Genomic DNA, 18,313 nt, shown 5'->3' on the forward strand with positions numbered 1-18,313 from the left:
TTTGACAACCAAAGTGAAACTTATTTTATACGTTAAGTCAAGAACAACGAAAGATCTTTTGTGTATACTTTTTTAACCGTGTGTCAAAATATACAAATGTGTAACACAAAATATACAGACATTAACATAACACATATGAAACAGTTGCTATGATTTGAATATGGTACCAATTTTTGTTTGTATTTGTGATTTATAAAAGTTTCTTGTGTAAATGTGTCATGTCGACAATTAAATGTATTAGCAACATAAATAATGATGACATTATCACCAATAATAAAGTTAATGATAAGGAGAAGATACAAGTAAATAAAAAGAATAAAAAGAATAATAAAAATAATCAATAAAAATAAATGCGGAAATAAAAGTTCATTAAAAAAAGTACATTTAATAGCTACATAAAATATTATAATATTTGAATTATAACAATCACCATCATCACCAATTATTAAATAATATATTTTTTAAATAACAACAACAACAATAATAATAATCAAGTAAAAATAAATTAAATACATTTAAATTAATCAATTCAATTAAGTCCGTGTTCATTGTAGCCCAAGGAGGTGACTGGAGAGGGTTGATGGAGTCCATGTTTAAATTTTTTGGAGACTTTTATGTGTAACTACGTAAACTTAGATTTCACTTTCAGAAAATCAGTGACCAGTACACTAAAGCGCTAAAGATACAAGTACAAGTTTAGGTCCAGTGTAGGTCTGTCTGCATGTCTCGTCTTTCCTTTAATATTTTTTATTTTACCCCCACATCCCTCTCTCTCTCTTCAGGCCAGCATGTTGGTTTTCTATCCAGACTTTGAAGTCGACTCCGCTTCAGCATCCGATGAAGTCGTCCTGCTGGTGGACACATCGGAGTCCATGAAGGGAGAGTCCCTCCGCACGGCCCAGAGAATCGCCCGGCAGGTCCTCAAAACCATCGACCACAACATCAGACTCAATGTCCTCTTCTTCGGCACAGGTCAGTTTATTCCTTCTTTATTAAAATATCTTGTCTATGTCATGATAAAGCACAAAAAAGGCAGTAAATAATAGTTGGAAAGGTGACAAAAAGCAAAACAATATCACCATTAAGACGGAAGCTAAATTCAAGATGAAAAGTGAAAGGAATTAATTAGACTACATGAAATAAATAAAATATTATTTAAAAAGAAATGTAAAAAACTAAGGAAAATTCTTAATACATTGTGGAATAAAAATTCAAGACACATCCATGAATAAAGGAATTAAACCAGCACTTATTTGGAGTGTTTGAGAACTTCATCTTACAAGAACATGTGATATTAATATTATTCCCACCAGTAAAAGATAATTGCACTTTGAAGTCAACTCTGCTTTTACATGAGAGTTTCCTCTTGATAAACCAAACTCTATATACTCTCAATATTTTTGCAAAAGTAGCTAATTAACACAGTAGTTAGTTATTCATAATCTTTCTGACTTTTGCTGTGTTTTCGTCCGTCAGATCACACGGAAGCTTTCCTGACAGCACAGCCGCTCGTTGAATCTCGCCCGGCAGCAGAGAGCTTCATCAAGGTGAGTCATGACTGACAGATTCTTTTAGGCTGTAGTTCAACCTGAAAAAAAAATAGGTTTTGTATGTGGAATAATGAGCAGTGTTGCTGCAAAGTTTTTAAAAAGTGGTCTTCAGATGCTTATACAATTTCCTGTGGTTATTTAATTTGATTAATAAGATTATTCTAGTGCTAAAGTTCAACTGCATAACAAGCTGTGAAACATTTTAAACTCTAAAATGTATAAGACCTCTGATAATATAATGATATATTAACTAAACTACACAACTAGTGGTCACAGAAGTGAGATTATCATAGCTTTAAATATGTGAGTATTATTTCTAAGAAAATATTTAAAACCCAGTCTTGTGGACAATTCAATCAAAACCTTTTTTTAGAAGTCAGGTCAATTTAATTACTAAGTCATTATGAGTCTGAAAAGAAGCTCTAAATTCACAGTAAGTACAATAGTAGGAAGTGTTTTAGTTGATTTGTACATTTGTGAAATGTGTTTTTTTTAAGAAATACAATGTTTTTAGTTCAGTATTAACAAAAGAATAATTGTTTTTGTGCCCTGAGTCAACCATTCAGGCTATGCATATTCACTTAGATACTTATGGCTTAAAAGGGATTTGGAAAAGTTTTCTTTTGCTGCATACAACGGGAAAAATGTGGTTAGTCCTAGAGCTAACCTTGTAGTCACACCAGATAAACATCATAAATTAGCTACTTTTGTTGTGTTACGTACAAGAAATTTGCTTAAATTGATTTTATTTTGCTGTGATGCGTTTGCAGCCATTCTGCCAACATGTCAGAAACTCCAGAAACATCATACTTAATTACAAGGCAAAGACTGACATGATTTTTCCACCTTTGCTTCTCGTTATTACGGTAAATACAAAGAATAAGCCCGGGTGTCCTGACAGCTCTGCTCCCCTCCCTCCCATCAGCTCACCCCTCCAGTAGGGGGCAGCACTGAGCTGTGGCGGCCCCTGAGAGCCCTCAGCCTGCTGCCTCCGTCCCGTGGCGTCAGGAACCTGCTGCTGCTGTCGGACGGCCACGTCCAGAACGCAGAGCTCACCCTGAAGCTGCTCCGAGACAACGCTCAGCACAGCCGCCTCTTCACCTGCGGCCTCAGGTGAGAACGGGTCGACGGGGTCGAAGGGTCAAAGGTCACATCTCTCTGAGCTCTGCTGTCAAACACTTTTACATTTTGAAAAAGAGCATTTGTCGGTGGTACTGTAGTAGCTACCGTTGGCTTCTTTTGGATTTCAGACAATTTAAAGGTGTGTGTTTACGTTTCTTTGTGATTTCAGCCCGACAGCCAATCGGCACATGCTGAGAGCCTTGGCCCAGGCAGGGGGCGGAGCCTTTGAATTCTTCGACACAAAAACCAAACACAACTGGGCAGAGAAGGTGACAATGAATGCCTTTGATTAATCACAGATTATGTTATATTATGATTATATATTATTCATTTTGTGTTTATATATTGTGTATTTTGTGTTTGTTGTCTTATTCTACCTTTAAATGTTGTTCATTCTTTATCTGTTTGTGCCCTATTTGTTGTAATTCTGATCTTTCTGTAAATATGCAAATTTCTCCAAGAAGATCATTCCAATCCTAATGCATATCTAAATCTAAATCTAAATCTAAATCTAATACTATGTGACAAACATACTTCAGATAGAATGAAAAGCGTCCGTTGGTTCATATATTTACACTTTGTTTGGGCGACAGGTGGAGCGGCAGGTGAAGCGTATGTCGTCTCCCGGCTGCAGCTCAGTGTCAGTTAAGTGGCAGCAGTTCAACCCGACGGCGCTTCTTCCTGTTCAGGCCCCCAAGCAGCTCCATGCTCTGTTCAACGACTGCCACACCCTGGTTTACGGCTTTGTGCCGCACTGCACTCAGGTACGCAGTCTATATACATGATGGCAAACTTTTTATATTTTTGTAGGATTGTGTATTCGTCTAGATCTCAGTTAAAGCTGCAAATAACTGTTATTTTATCTCTCAATTTCTCTTCTTCAGTCATTTGTTTAGTCTGAAATACCTGAAAACTAGCTCGAGGTTATCTTCCAAATGGTTGTTTTCTGACCAACAGTCAAAAATACAACAACTTTACAATTTCAATGATATAAAAAACAGTAAATAAGCTAATTTAAAGGGTCATTTTTCAATAAGGATTCTATTTTCTTGTGTTTTTGTGTCTGAGTTACTTATGGGGACAAAACTTTTTTAAGTTGATCCAGTATGGAGGGCGAACTCCTTCTTGGATCTCCTTGTTTTTTGTTTATTTGTCCGTTTCTGTGTATTAGTGAGCGGAATATTCAGCCATGACGTTGAAAATCTTTTAGATAACACTAAGCTCCACTTTCTGTACTCCAACACAACAAACTCTTAAAACACCTACACACTCCTCTCTCCAACTCCCGCTCACCGTCTCCCACCGTCGTCTTCGTCACATGAGACAACAACAAAGGTTGAAGGAATACAGAAGTTTCCCTTTAATAAGCTGCAAACCAGGCAGCAAATATTTGACATTTTTCTTTTATTAATGACTTAAATGGTTGTTAACTCACACAGGCCACCCTGCTTGGAAATCTGAGTGGGCAGGAGCTCAAAACCATGGTGTCAACCAGCGAGCTGCAGAAGACCAAGGGCACGGTAAGAACACACACACACACACACACACACACACACACACACACACACACACACACACACACACACTCACACACACACACACACTCACAAACACACACACACACTCACTCACTCACACACACACTCACTCACTCACTCAGCCGTCTCAATAGCATCTGCTGTAAATGTTAATCTTTCTAATTGCACATTCATTTAAAACAATGATATCACACTTATTGAATATATCTTGGTTTGCATATATAAACTGTATATTTTATTGTTTGAATTTTATTTTAATTTAATAATTTGAATATCTGTTTGTTAGCTAAGATAAAAAATGAAACAGTATCTCACACAACACACACATCATAACTAGTTTACCCTGCAGATACCAGTGCAGGTTGTTGGTGTTTGTTATGATAATGAGGATGATGAGGCGATGATTATGATGTTTTATTGATGTGTGTGTGTTCAGTTTCTTCACAAGCTCACAGCAAGGGCCCTCATCAGGGACTACGAAGACGGAAGCCTGGATAGCAATGAAGCTGAACATGAGGTGTGTGTTTAGTGTTTCCTGTACATTCATTTATTTTGTATAATTTGCTTTTTACTGTTCGTGCTGTGTCTGTTTTGGAACACGTGCCGATCCAGAACAGACCCCGAAAAAATTATCCAAAAAAGTCAAGATTTGCCAAAATGAACATTCAATTTATTAAATTAAATCCATCAAGGCACACAAATAGGCCAGCCAAAATAAAATAAAAATAAGTGAAGACACCCAAACAGAAACAAAACACACAAAAACAAGGAATTCACAAAAGAAACCAGAAATCATCTGCAGCTGCTTCTGCTGTTAAGGCAGCAATGTGGAAAAAGAGAGTGAAAGTTTCTGCCACCTGTTTATTGGCTTACCCATATCAGACATTTACCCAGGTACACCTGAGAGGACACACAGGTAAAGCAATACCGATACTTTAGCACCAAAAAGAAGAACATTCAGAAAATGTGAGTGTACTTGTTTCCCTAAAGTACAGCAGGTACCTAAGGTAACATCAAAGCTTGAGACTACAGTGTCTTGTAGTCCGGGTGATAGAAAATGTGTTTTGGGACGCTGTAAACTCTTTATCCAGACGCCCAGGCAACCCATTGATTTGTTCAAATGTTATCTTGAAACTTGAATAAATACAGTTGTTTGGTATGCAGAATGGTGGTATTTGGTCACTGGTATTTGTATCGTCTCACTGAATTTCTGGCGAGTCTACCTCAGTAGAAACTAATTGTGAGTGTGAGTGTGGCCCAAAGCAACCCAACGCGGTTTAAACGTCCAATCTGAGCTCCACATATTGACCTTTTTGTTTGTTTGTTTCATGCTTTTCCAGGGGAAGAAAGCGGAGTTGAAGCGCTTCATCATCGAGTTGAGCAAAGAGTTCTCCATCCTGTCTCAGTTCACCAGCTTCGTGGCCATCGAGGAAAGGGTTTGTCACATTTATACTTTCATCTGTAGTTTTTTTTTTTACCATCGAACCCGCTCGCCTCTCTTCACACCTGGGACTTGAATGTTTTGTTGCTCCCAAGTTACCGAACCAAACTCATCTACCTTGTTTTAGGACTCCGAACAAACCGAGGAGGGCTTCACGGACATCCCCAAGCTGATCTCCGAGGAAGACGTGGACTTCCTCCCCTACATCGGCTGGATTTCTCCTCAGGATAGCGAAGAGAAAACGTCCATGGATGATGATCGTGATTATGATTACAGTCTAGGAGCTATGATGGTAACGTCACACAGTGTATAGTGAAATCATGGAGGAAAGGAAAACTCATGTTTTGTTGTTGTGATTTACAAATTCTCACTTTTATAATCTGCATTTGTCTCTCTGTTTTTGTAAAGGAGCATGTTTTAGATGAAGATTGTGCACTGGGGAAGCCTTATCAATTGCTGGTAAAGTCATACATAAGTTCTAAGTTTTTAGTGTGTAGCTTTTAAATGCTGTTTTTAAATGTCTGTAAAGCGTCTTTGAGTACTCTGAAAAGCGCTCTATAAATAAAATGTATTATTATTATTATTATTATTATACAGTGTATAGTGTAATCATGGAGGAAAGGAGGTTTTGTTGTTGTGATTTACTTATTGTCACTTTTATAATCTGCATTTGTCTCTCTGTTTTTGTTAAAGGACGATGAGGAAGATGAAGAAAGTGCTGAGTCGAGTTCTTTATCTTTGATGGTAAAGTCACACAGTGTATAGTGTAATCATGGAGGAAAGGATAGCTCATGTTTTATTGTTGTGATTTACAAATTTTCACTTTCATAATTGGCATTTGTCTCTCTGTTTTTGTTAAAGGACGATGATGAAGGGGAAGAAAGTGCTGTGCTGGAGTCTTTATCTATGCCGGTAAGTGTATAGTGTATAGTGTAATCATGGAGGAAATTAAGTTTTGTTGTTGTGATTTACTTATTGTCACTTTCATGTGCTTTCTTGTCTCTCTCTCGTTTCTGTAGAACGAAGCCGTTCTTCAGATGAAGAAACTATCCCATTATTCTCCCACGGTTAGTCCCAAACTGCAGCTGCACATTTACTTCTTTTTTTTTTTTTTATGTCCGTTATTGAAAATTAAACAAATAAATAACACATAATACATTAATAAATCATAAATTAGCATCACATATTATACATATATGTTATTGTTGACGCAGGATCATGTTCTTCTCATTTGCTACAGTATGCTGAAGTTATTGATAACACTTACTCAATTCTTCTCGCACGTGCGTCGCAAATAAATGCAATTTAATGTGACAGAAGAGGCAGGCTGTGATTGGAAATGTCACTAAAGGTTTACTTCAATATATATATATATATATATCTGTGTGGAAAAAGTCATTCCTTTTTTATTGTTTTCTTTATTTCTCCTTTTGTTGTAGAGTGCAGTGCGCAGTCACGGAAGTTACCTTAGCAGGACATCAATGGGCATGCCCATGATGACAGGAGGCCACCCTATTCGAGGGTCACTTCCTCCTTCTCCTCCTCCTCCTCCTCGTTTAGAACAACCTTCAGACCTCTCCTTCCATCCTCCTCCTCCTCCTCCTCCTCCTCCTCCTCCTCCTCCTCCTCCTTTAGAACAACCTTCAGACCTCTCCTTCCATCCTCCTCCTCCTCCTCCTCCTCCTCCTCTTTTAGAACAACCTTCAGTCCTCTTCTCCCATCCTACTCCTCCTCGTCGCACTTTGAATGCTCTATTACTTCGTTCTGCCAGGTCAGGCTCTGAACCAAAGAATAGAGCATCAGGGATTCAATTTATCAATCAACCAGAAATCTGTAGTATAGCCGGTTCAGCAGAAATTCCCATTCCATTCCAGAGTATGGGACATATTGGAACTGCCCTGTGTGCAGCGAGGCCTCGGTCTTATGTCTCTCATGGCAGGAGAAAGGGCAGTGTTTTTGGCTCTGTGGAAATGTCTGAAACTACAAGTTCTCTCAAAAGGATGAACGAAAGTGAGACCGGATCCTCTGAAAAAGATCAGTTAGTACGTCCGCCCAGAAAGGAAGCGTCTCTAGACTTGATGCCCACTGCTAAAGCCCTGAGATCCGCAGGCTCCACTTTCAACACTCAGCAACTGTCGGGTAAAATTGTGGATCAAAATCTGATGTCTAAGTTCATGCGGGTTGCACAGGACTGTTCAATCCAACAAGCACCTCAGATTCTAGATCAACAACATTCAGGTTTTGGTTTCGATCAATGTCTCACTCAAGTCGTATCCCTTGAACGAGATCGTCCAATGAGGGTTGACGCTGCGATTCAACCTTCTCAAGAAAACAGAATTTCAAGAAGATCAAGAAAAGCTTGTTTGAGGCAAGAGCGGCCCCCGAGTGAGAGTCCACCTGCTGGAGATGTACCTCAGTCTGTTATAACGGAGGGGATTTCAATTCAACGTCGTCCCCTTCGACTTCGGGTTACAGAAGCAGCACTCTGCAGAGATGAGTCTGGTCCTCTGTCTTTACCAGGTCATCGACCCTTGTCGTGAGTATTCATATATATTTTTGTATGCTTAAACTTAAAAAACAGATCCTAATTCTTGTAAAACAGTTTTTGTTGCCTAAAAAGCTTTTGATAACAAAATGAAATCAGGCTAAATCACCCAGCATGTTAACTGAAAAATCCTCAGTATATTTGTATGTGCATCTGTGTGTTAATGTTTTAATTTCAGGATGTATGTGTGTGTTTTAATATACAACAGCTGTTATCATGTTGTTTCAGGAGAACGGCCTCATCTCCTGAAGGGCTGCAGCTCAGATGGACAAAAATCTTCCAGATGCAACATTCAGTAAGATTTAAAAAAAAATGAATGTATGCTGGCCCACTCGTGTCGCTAAATTTAAATTCAACTTTTTCTGCAGCACAGTCGGCTATGAGTGAGGTTTATCAAATACAGACACATTTGTTTTGCATATTCAGTGACATCATACGCAGTGGTGAAAGAAGCATTCAAATACTGTACTCAAGTAAAGTTTATCACAAACAATTAACATTATATAACTAAACAATATTTACCTCTGAAAAGTAGTACAGTAAAAAGGACAATATTAACCTCTGAAAAGTAATGTAGTAAGTTGAATAAAAGGGATATACTGAAGTACTAATTCAAGGTTCTTTTTGTAATTCATAATGTATGAAACACTTATATATAACATATTGTATAACATTGTATTTATTTAGTAAATACTTCAACTGTTTATTTGTTTTGTTTTTTGCTGTACTTTACTCTAACCATCTTTTACCAGCAGTTCTTGAGGAAGTAGTCATTGATGTTTGGGCATAAGATCTTAAAACTCTGAATACGAATTGAATACAAATATAGAAAACTGTGTCTGTGTGTTGCAGGAGGGCTACTGGGAGTTAACCACAGAGCTGGGTGAACTCTTGAATGTCAATGTCGACCTCTTTGCCAACTCGTACCTGAAAAACAAGGGCATCCAGTCTCTAGGTGAGGACTCTTAATATAATATCTTTTTTAAGAAATCCACTTGTGGGTTCAGAGAGATAAAAAGTCCCGTCATTGTGGCCAATTTTAACTTCTGCTCAGTTCTCATCAGTAGATATGACTCAGCTAGCATTTTAGCTTTTGTTTCCCACCAATGTATAACATCGTGTGTGTGTGTGTGTGTGTGTGTGTGTGTGTGTGTGTGTGTGTGTGTGTGTGTGTGTGTGTGTGTGTGTGTGTGTGTGTGTGTGTGTGTGTGTGTGTGTGTGTGTGGTGTAGGTGTGAAGGCCCACGGAGACATCCTGAAGCTGGTGGCGACTCTTCTGGTCCTGCAGCTGATGAGGGTGGAGGAGCTGGAGGAGGGCAAACTGCTCCGCACCCTCTTCAGCCTGGACGACTCCTCTCTGCCCAGGTCAAATACATAGAACGCACTCAAGGCACACAATGCAAACGTGTTCAAAACAGGACATGTAGGGACAAAGAAAGTGTGATGTTTCCTGTTAATGACGCCTTACTCACAGGAAGTTGAATTAGAAGGGTTACCACCTACAGTAGACGTAAGAAATGAATCAATAACACACAACATGATCAAGCATAAAGGCTTGGATTCTCTGAAGAGGAAGCACTTTAATCATACATTACCTTAAAATGTCCAATGACTTTTAAAATAAAATCTCCTCATTTAAACCTTTTTGTTCAAATTTTTGGATGGTTTTTTTTGCTCTGGATGATTTAGTAAGCTGTCACTATTGACTGTGACGACTGACTTTTTTTTATCTCCCAGGCCCGCGCGGTGGGAGGAGGTAAAGCGGGCGGCGGACTGGGTCATCTGGGCCGACCGTCAGTACCCGTGCGTCTACAGCCGGCTGGAGTTTGGCATGAGCTGGGAAACCTCCACCCGTCAGCTGCTGGGCTTCGAGGGCCTCCCTCCATTCTCACCTCTCACCGGGTTGAACCTGCAGCGCACCGTTCGCCATCTGCTGGTCCACTAAACAGGCCACGATGAGGAGGAGATAGTGTGAGAGAAATGAATGCCGCTTGGCCTTTTTTTAGGGGATAAGAATATCTTTTAGTTTTTTTATTTTATATTGATATATGCACGGGTTTCTTTGGCTTATGTATGCACTTTGAACTGTCTGTCAGTGTGTTTGCGTGCACTTGAATCAGCAGATACAGTCGACTATCTGCAGTAACGTGATTTTCTTCACTTCATGAATACAAGAAATGAGATTTCTTTAATCAGGGGAGGGGATTCAAAGCAATTTATTAGCCATGTATACTGATCTTAATCTTCTTTTTACATGCACACATGTCTATGTTAAAGCCTTCAGAAAGACAGGGAGGGGCAGTCTAGAATAATCCCATCCACTAAAACTGGGTTTCCTCTGAACATTTACATTGTTATATTGAGACACATTGGGCTGCAACATTCTGGCAAACATGATAATCACAATTATTTTTTATCAATATTGAGATTGCGATTATTTATCACGATGATTCATGTATTTTAGGGACAAAAACTATTGTTATTGCTCTATTACATTTAGATAAACGGAGCATTGCTCTCAGTTCCATATTGTGCTATATTCTTGCCAATCTACATCTACATGTCAGTACTGAAGTCGATGGTCTTTATCTAATTGTGAGAATCCAAAATCGTGATTAATATTCGATTCATTGTGCAGTCCTAATTCAAGCTGTACTGAAAGAAGCTGTCGCACTAACACAGACAACACAAAATCTGAAATCAGGAAGCAGTGCCTTGTATCATTACTGCATTCAAAGTAATGTAGTAATAGATTATAGTGGAGAACTGTGATGACTGACCTGCTGCATGTTTATGTGCAGTATGATTACCTCAGTAACACAGTTTCTCTGAGTGCATGTGGACTAATTGTGGGTTTTAAACGTGCTGCACCAAAAAACTTGCCTTGCTTAACATATATAACTGCCTTTCAGCACTTTTGTCACCTTTGATTACTTAATTGTAGGATACAAAATAATGAAAATACACTTACAAGTAGCAAATACAGAGTGGAAAGACAGTTTATACATCATGTTTAATCCATACAATCGCTCTCTGTCGTATCCGTGGTTCAGCATTTAGCGCTGGTTGTGTTGATGCAACGAGAACAAAGATAAGCGCTAACTGATGTCTATCAGATAAGCAGTGGTGGAGGAAGTATTCAGATCCTTTACTGAAGTAAAAGTACTTATATCACACTGTCTTTGAAAATACTCCACTACAAGCAAAAGTCCTGCATTCAAAACTATACTTAAGTAAAAGTATTTACTATATTTAGTATTATCAGAATAATGTGCTCATTAATCATGGTGTGGGAAAATGTTTACTGTCAGTGTTTCAATGATATGTCATTATTATTACAGCTGCATTATTGTGCATGATGCATTTTACTGCTTTGGATGTTTAAGGTTGTGCTAAAAAAACTACCTTGACTTTGTAGTTAAGTAGTCAAGATTTAGCTCTTGACCTGAACACATTGCTGTTAGAAGATAAAAAGCCACTTAACCACTTCTCTTTTCTTTATTTTCCCCTAAAAGCACCTTCTTCAAAATGATTTTGAAATGATGTCAACTTTTGTGTGTTTTATAATCAGCAGCGGACAGCTTCCAAATTTCAGAAAAGAAAAAGGCAGATTTGAATTTTTTAGGGAGTTGGCTTTATCAAGTTTTCATAGTTTCATTTATTAAAGTTAGACGTAACAGTTAAAGCAACATAAAAAGTTGTATTTTGTTCTGGTCTGTGTGTGTAATCATGAACAGAATTAAAATCTTTCAAAATCTTTCTTGAGTGTCTCTTCATATCTCTTCTTGTGTTTATCAGCTTATTGAATAAATTCTGCAGAAAACCTCTGTTGTCTTTTACCTCCGTAAATCATCACAGCCGTCCTGCTGTCTTTGTCTTCTGGTACGATAATGATGTTGTGGAAAAAAATCAATTATCAATGTCCCGAGATGAGTCTCAATGAGCGTTGAAATAATGATCAAATGACAATTGAGTGTCTTTGTGGTATTTTATTCTTGCAAGAATGAGGTGGAGGTTTACAGACTCACACAGAGCGTGCAAAGGAATGCACTGAAGAGAAAGGCTGCACACTCTGATCTATACTGTGTCACAGCCCGACTCAGAGGCTGAAACAAAAAAGGGAGACGGGCGAGCCGGCTGCCAAGAAAAGCATTTTTATTTTCTTGCTAACACAAATGAAACAATACAAGGTGTAGTTATCAGTTGTCAGTTCTGAGGTGCATGTATGGGTGTGTGTGTGTGTGTGTGACAGTGTATATTAGTAAACAGAACGCTGTAATGCAAAGTGGCAGGAAGGATGTCCTCTCCCAGCCCCCGAGAGGCTGCCAAATGAGGGTATTCATGGCAGAGCCACACCGGCTCAGGTGTGGCTCACCCAGCTGAAGACCCTCCAATCAGCACCTGCAACAAACAAACAAAACAGCAGCGACACCTAGTGCATGGGAGGAGGAGGGTCGTCACAACTGAAACAAGAATGTCTTGTTAAAGCAGACATGGCAAACATGTCTTGTTATGTCTGCTTTGTTACATTGGTGAGAAGCCTGAGAAGTGAGTAATAAGGCAAGGCTGAGAAGTAGATGACGAGGCGTGAAGGTCAAGGTGGGAAAACATAAATGTTTTCACATGAAACCTTCACATGGTAAAATTCCATTACAACGTCACTTCACTGTCATTCTGTTAGGCCTCTTATTTAACCTGCATAATGAAGCTTTACCGGATCAGTAAATCATACGTATTAATCTACTTCATGGGTCAGTAAATTGATAATTTAGATTGGAAAGCTGTTTTCAGTCTTAAAATTATGAATAAATGTCTGTTAAGTCACTTTCAATTGCATACAGACACTGTTTGGATCTCTAGGATGTGAATACACACCTGCAACTACCACCTATAACCATAGCTGACGCCAAAGAGAACTAAACAGATCTACGAAATTATAACTTGCAGTTTTTGGGTGAAAAACTTGTCTTTTGATGTTCAGCAAAAGAGCAAGTTAGCATTTCACAAAATGGCCTTGCTAGTTTTTCAAAAAATGTATAGCAACCACTGACCAATAAGCTCTTTATTTGACGTTTTGCTACCTTGTTACTCACCAAGGTAAAATACCCTATAGGTTTTCTTTTCTTTGCTGGACAAAGTTCAAGAGGTGTTTGAATGTTTAAATTTACTTAGAAATGCTTGCGTTTCATTGTAAATAAAATTTGAGGTGATATAGAACGACAAGTAATTTATCTCAGAGACTCAGGTGTCCCGGTAGTTTTTAAATTTGTGCATTCCTTTATTCGCTTTGGTTTAGATGTTATCAAAAGCCAGAAATGCATTTTTGAATCCCAATCAAACAGAACTTAAGACTTTTAGTGTGCATGTGTTCATGTGACTGTCGGTTACAGTCCGTGTCGGTGGGGCGTGAGGAACTCTTTTAGCACCTCTGAAAGTCATGACTTCCTCTTTTTCTGATACAAATAATAACCAACAAGAGTTTCATCATTTTCATGTAGTTTGTGCTGCAGAGCTCACCCTCTAAGAAATAGCTGGCATCCTCAAGAGCGATGGAGGAAATCTATGCCAACGTTGAATATGCCCAACCTGTCGACTCAAACCCTTTGACCAATCAGACAGGTGAGAATGTGAACAGATGAATATCGTTTATTATATTCATGTGTTCCCTGGTCTTCACTGTGTTCAGGTCCCAGCAGCTCAAATAGCATCGTTTTGTATTTTTGGGTTCGACCTTTCTTATTTTTATTGTATATTTTATAACAATGTTGCCATGCTACATAGCTCTGTTCACACATTACTGTATTCCCAGTCTTTTGCAGATTCATGTTAATTTTTAGTTTTTATTTCACAATATCATTGACAATGTAAATGTATGTTTACCATGCCAATAAAGTCCCTTTTGTAATGAATTAAATAGAATAGAATAAAAGGATAGCAGACATATATTGATAGATATGGTGTGTCTGACAGTTTTTTGGTAGAGGATTGTCATAAAAACTTCTTTTGGCACAACTCTGAAACTTGTTACTTCCTCAGAGGGTAAAACATTTAGACACGTTCATCATTTAATAGCTGGCCATCTTTTTAGCGATGGAGGAAATCTACGTCAACGCTGAATGTGAAAAATCTCAAGTTTCCTCAAGACCTTCAAGAACTCACACAGGTAAGAATGTTGAGTCTGTACATCATCATCTGATCACTGTTTGAATGATTGACTGTATTGACTCTGTGTTCAGGTCCCAGCAGCTCAGAGATCAGATCTCATAGAGCTGTTGTTCTCTCTCTGGGGCTGCTGAGTGTTTTCCTGCTGGCTGGACTCGTTGGTCTCGGTGTCCACTGTGAGTCTGATCTTCATCCAAATTTTAACCTGAATTCTTCACCAGTTTTATTCCATCCTGGCTTCTCTATAACACTCTCCTTTTCTTGACTTTTGTCATTTTTTTTAGTTTTGCTTGTTAAATTTCTAGTTGATCAAGAGCATTACTATCATTACTGAAATATTATCTTTAATTATTTAAATGAGGCATTATCTAATGGTAACTTTTGGTGAATTTAGAAGATCTTTACAGACACAACCAGACAAAGTAGTAAAATAAACACCTGAATGTGTATTTTGGATGTTTTCTCTCCACTACTGTGAAAGAAGAGGAAGCAAAGTAACTCAAAGTTTTTGCCTGTAGCGTCTCACTTTAAATTAGCATCAGTATTAAAACATGAGGTGTTATTATCTTGATTAATTTCAGACCATGACTCAGTGCGTGGATCAGCTGCAGATCTCTCCACTATCAAAGCCAACCTGACCGAGCGTCTCCGGGTCATGGATGACAAGCTGTCCTCCGTGTCCAAAGAGAGAGACCAGCTGAACGACAACCTCACTAAAGTGACCAAAGAGATGGAAAAACTTCAGCTTTCATCTCAACAGAGTGAGTGCTTGTCTGTGTGGGTTCTGCTGGTCATGAACCTTGAACATATGACACTGTTATATCAGCTCTATAAACTACATTTACAGTCTGTTTTCCCTGTCCAAATAACTTTATTTAAACATGACTGCATTAATGCACAATTCAACTCTTCAAAGTTTTGGTAGCATCTATTTTAAGGCTAAAAGCCTGAATTTTAGTCCAAAGGTTATGTTTTAAATGTGGCCTCTGCCACTGTGTGAAGTTCTAACAGTTGTTTGTAACAGTTAAGTTATAACTTCCAATGTGAACAGACTTTTTTCACTTCAACTGTTCTAGACTTTCATTTCCATAAAAGATTCTGACCGACGTAAGGACAATATGAGTAACTGTGAGAAACATTTAGTGCAATATTGAAGTTATAGAAAGGGTTAGGACCATATAAGTGTTTACTTCTGCCTTCTCCTTATTGGATTCATGAAATTGTTTTATTTATTTTGTTTATTATAATTACTCTTGTTTTGATTTCTTATTATTTGTAACATGTTTGAAACTAAACTTTTTAAATGTAAACATCCTAGGGAATTTCAGGTTACACTATTTTTGCTTTCCAGGATTTATTTTTAAATATTTATTTACTTTTTGTTCTGATGTGATTAAGAAATAATGCTGTAAATATTTAGCCATTTGATCCAATAAGTATTTGGTCTGGTAGTCGTGTTCAAGGAGTCGCTACACTACAGACAGAGTTAATTATTGTTATATGCACAACAACTACAGAGAAGTAGTTGCTTGCAATGAAAATTTAGGATTTCAGGCTCCCTACAACAATACTCATTTAATATATATGAAAAGAAAACCATGCAAAAAATAAGTAGTAAAAGTAAAGTAAAAGTGTGAATCTAAGACATAAAATTGATGGACATTTGTGGTAGAAAGTAATTGGAAAATGATTAGTGTGTTATGTAAACATGAATGTGATACATTTCTATGCGTACTGAGAAGCAATGAATATCATATACAAAGATTTAAACAGTAATTAAAGAAGGAAGTTAACAAAAACCAACAACCGCTAACTTCTTCATTTTGAGGGTGTGGGTCTTGTGTGACCTTGAATGTTTCTTGTTTGCTCGACTTTTACAGAGAAAACATGTCCTGCAGGATGGATACTGTTCAGTAGTTCCTGTTATCTTCTCTCTGAAGAGTCTGCTTCCTGGGATAAGAGCAGACAAGACTGCAGAGACAAAGGATCAGATCTGGTGATCGTAGACACGCTTGAAGAACAGGTAGTGTGAAATTCTATATTTATATTTTGTTTTTTCCAGGTAACAACTTCTGGGTTTGACAAAGTCAATGCTGAAGTGTTTTAAAGCTGCATTCTCTCTACTGACCATCAGGGGGCGACTCCTCTGGTTGTATAGAAGTCTCTGAGAAAATAAAGGCTTCAAAACCATAGTCCAGAAACCAATGGGTGACTCACAGTGACTATGTCCACTTCTTATATACAGTCTATAGTGATAAGGAATCAGGGGCCTAAATATAAAGGATGTTGTATGAAGCTTTTCTTCTCTTCATGTAACAAGCTGAGTGTTTATTTTATGTGGAATATATTTTATGTTCTTTTTATCTTTTTTGGTTCTATTTCATGAGTATTTCCATCTTTCTTTATGAATGTTGTTTTTGTATGTATATTAGTCGATATAGATGTGGATATAACATTATGTTATAACATTAATTGTTTATTAGCTGTAATTGTAATAATATTACATTCTTTTTTTATCTTGAACAGGAATTCCTCACGAGCATCATCAGGAAAAGCACTTGGATTGGTTTAAGTGACAGAGACAGCGAGGGCACCTGGACATGGATTGATGGAACTCCACTGACTGACACTGAGGAGTAAGACACACAACACATGTTCTTATTTGAAGATAGTCACATGCTGCAGATACTATCATTATTTTAAGTAAAACCCCTCTTAATAATTATTACCAAAATCAGATTTACCTGAAACATTTTCTTTAAAGTGTTGCCGCACTACACAAAAAAACAAAAATATATTTGGTTTGAAGATAAAAAATATCCACATTTTTATTCACTAGAAAGACTTTCAGCTACATTTAATGCTTTTATTGCCACTTTGTGAAGTGAAAAATCCTGTGAAAATTCACCGGCTTAATCACCTCCTAGGTACTGGGGCAGTCGACCTGATAACGGTGGAGGAGATCCACAGTGGGGTGAAGAGGACTGTGCTGAAATTGTAGATGGCAGGAAAGCAAAAATTAACTGGAATGATCTGCGATGTGATAGCGATCGGGATTTTATCTGTGAAAAACTGGCTTAGTATTTCAAGGTTCAAGGGTTCAAGGATCATTTATTGCCATTATGCAACACAGGGATGCAGAACATGATTCAGTTGTAGCCCATTTGTAAGACAACAAACATATGAGAAACAAAACAAAACAAAACCAAAAGACAGTACTGCATTCCTGTTGTGCAGCTTTTACATTTGCATAATAAGGAATGTTAACACGATGTTAACACCAGCAACCAAACATTAAAAACTAAACATACAAAAGAAAACATTGTCCAATCAACTTTGACTGTGTTTGAGCACCAAGCGTCTTGATGTAAACAGAGAGTCCATCTCCCCGTAGTCCTGCACTGTGTCCTACGGTCCGCCCGTCAAGTATTGCATCTGTAAACATGTTTTTTTGATTATGCAAAAGGCCTTTAATAGTGCATGTGTAAAATAAAGAGAGAAAGAGAGTGCACGTAAAGGGTTGGAGGTCAGGTATCGAGATCTCAGTATGATTGTTTTGCCAAAATCAGCTGCTTTTTACCGGGAAGATGAACCGTGGGAAGCTTGAATCTTTCGTATGTATCTGTATACATGTGCTGATGACTATCGTATGCATAGAAACCAAGCTGCACATTATACTGAATAGATACTATAATGAAGCTTGACCCTGAAATAAACTTATGAGGATAATAAAGTTGACTTAAGCTGTTTTCTTTCACATTTTCTCATTGAATTTAGAGGACTTAAACATTTCCTCACATTGACCAATACACTTAGCTAGAATGAACCCCTCCTCAAATTTCCCTCTAACTATGTAACAGTCCACCTAACAAATAACATGTATACAGCATATTCCATGCAATTCTATTTAAGGACTCTTAAACTGTTCCTGTTTGGTGTGAGAGACGATTGCCAAT

General features: G+C 37.9%; 2 protein-coding genes across 3 annotated transcripts in view; both read left to right on the forward strand.

Moving 5' to 3' along the window:
- The window catches only part of parp4 (poly (ADP-ribose) polymerase family, member 4), a 28,115-nt gene extending 16,956 nt beyond the window's left edge, over positions 1-11,159 (forward strand). For both annotated transcript variants that reach the window (XM_054615703.1, XM_054615704.1), the window contains exons 22-39: positions 783-972; positions 1,477-1,547; positions 2,476-2,663; positions 2,842-2,941; positions 3,266-3,436; positions 4,112-4,192; positions 4,647-4,727; positions 5,551-5,646; positions 5,779-5,943; positions 6,060-6,110; positions 6,345-6,395; positions 6,513-6,563; positions 6,671-6,718; positions 7,091-8,187; positions 8,425-8,491; positions 9,049-9,151; positions 9,428-9,560; positions 9,933-11,159. In XM_054615703.1, coding sequence (XP_054471678.1) covers positions 783-972; positions 1,477-1,547; positions 2,476-2,663; positions 2,842-2,941; positions 3,266-3,436; positions 4,112-4,192; positions 4,647-4,727; positions 5,551-5,646; positions 5,779-5,943; positions 6,060-6,110; positions 6,345-6,395; positions 6,513-6,563; positions 6,671-6,718; positions 7,091-8,187; positions 8,425-8,491; positions 9,049-9,151; positions 9,428-9,560; positions 9,933-10,140 — 2,952 coding nt within the window. In that variant the 3' untranslated portion in view covers positions 10,141-11,159. The remainder of the gene's footprint in view (positions 1-782; positions 973-1,476; positions 1,548-2,475; positions 2,664-2,841; positions 2,942-3,265; positions 3,437-4,111; positions 4,193-4,646; positions 4,728-5,550; positions 5,647-5,778; positions 5,944-6,059; positions 6,111-6,344; positions 6,396-6,512; positions 6,564-6,670; positions 6,719-7,090; positions 8,188-8,424; positions 8,492-9,048; positions 9,152-9,427; positions 9,561-9,932) is intronic.
- A 2,553-nt stretch (positions 11,160-13,712) lies between these two features.
- LOC129104991 (CD209 antigen-like protein E) lies at positions 13,713-18,075 on the forward strand. The gene is made up of 7 exons (XM_054615853.1): positions 13,713-13,814; positions 14,284-14,358; positions 14,432-14,533; positions 14,939-15,118; positions 16,238-16,380; positions 16,884-16,993; positions 17,285-18,075. The coding sequence occupies exons 1-7, from the start codon at positions 13,745-13,747 to the stop codon at positions 17,436-17,438; spliced, it is 834 nt and encodes a 277-aa protein (XP_054471828.1). The 5' UTR covers positions 13,713-13,744; the 3' UTR covers positions 17,439-18,075.
- Positions 18,076-18,313: the final 238 nt, after the last annotated feature.

Source organism: Anoplopoma fimbria, chromosome 16 (assembly GCF_027596085.1).
Source record: "Anoplopoma fimbria isolate UVic2021 breed Golden Eagle Sablefish chromosome 16, Afim_UVic_2022, whole genome shotgun sequence".
NCBI lineage: Eukaryota > Metazoa > Chordata > Actinopteri > Perciformes > Anoplopomatidae > Anoplopoma > Anoplopoma fimbria.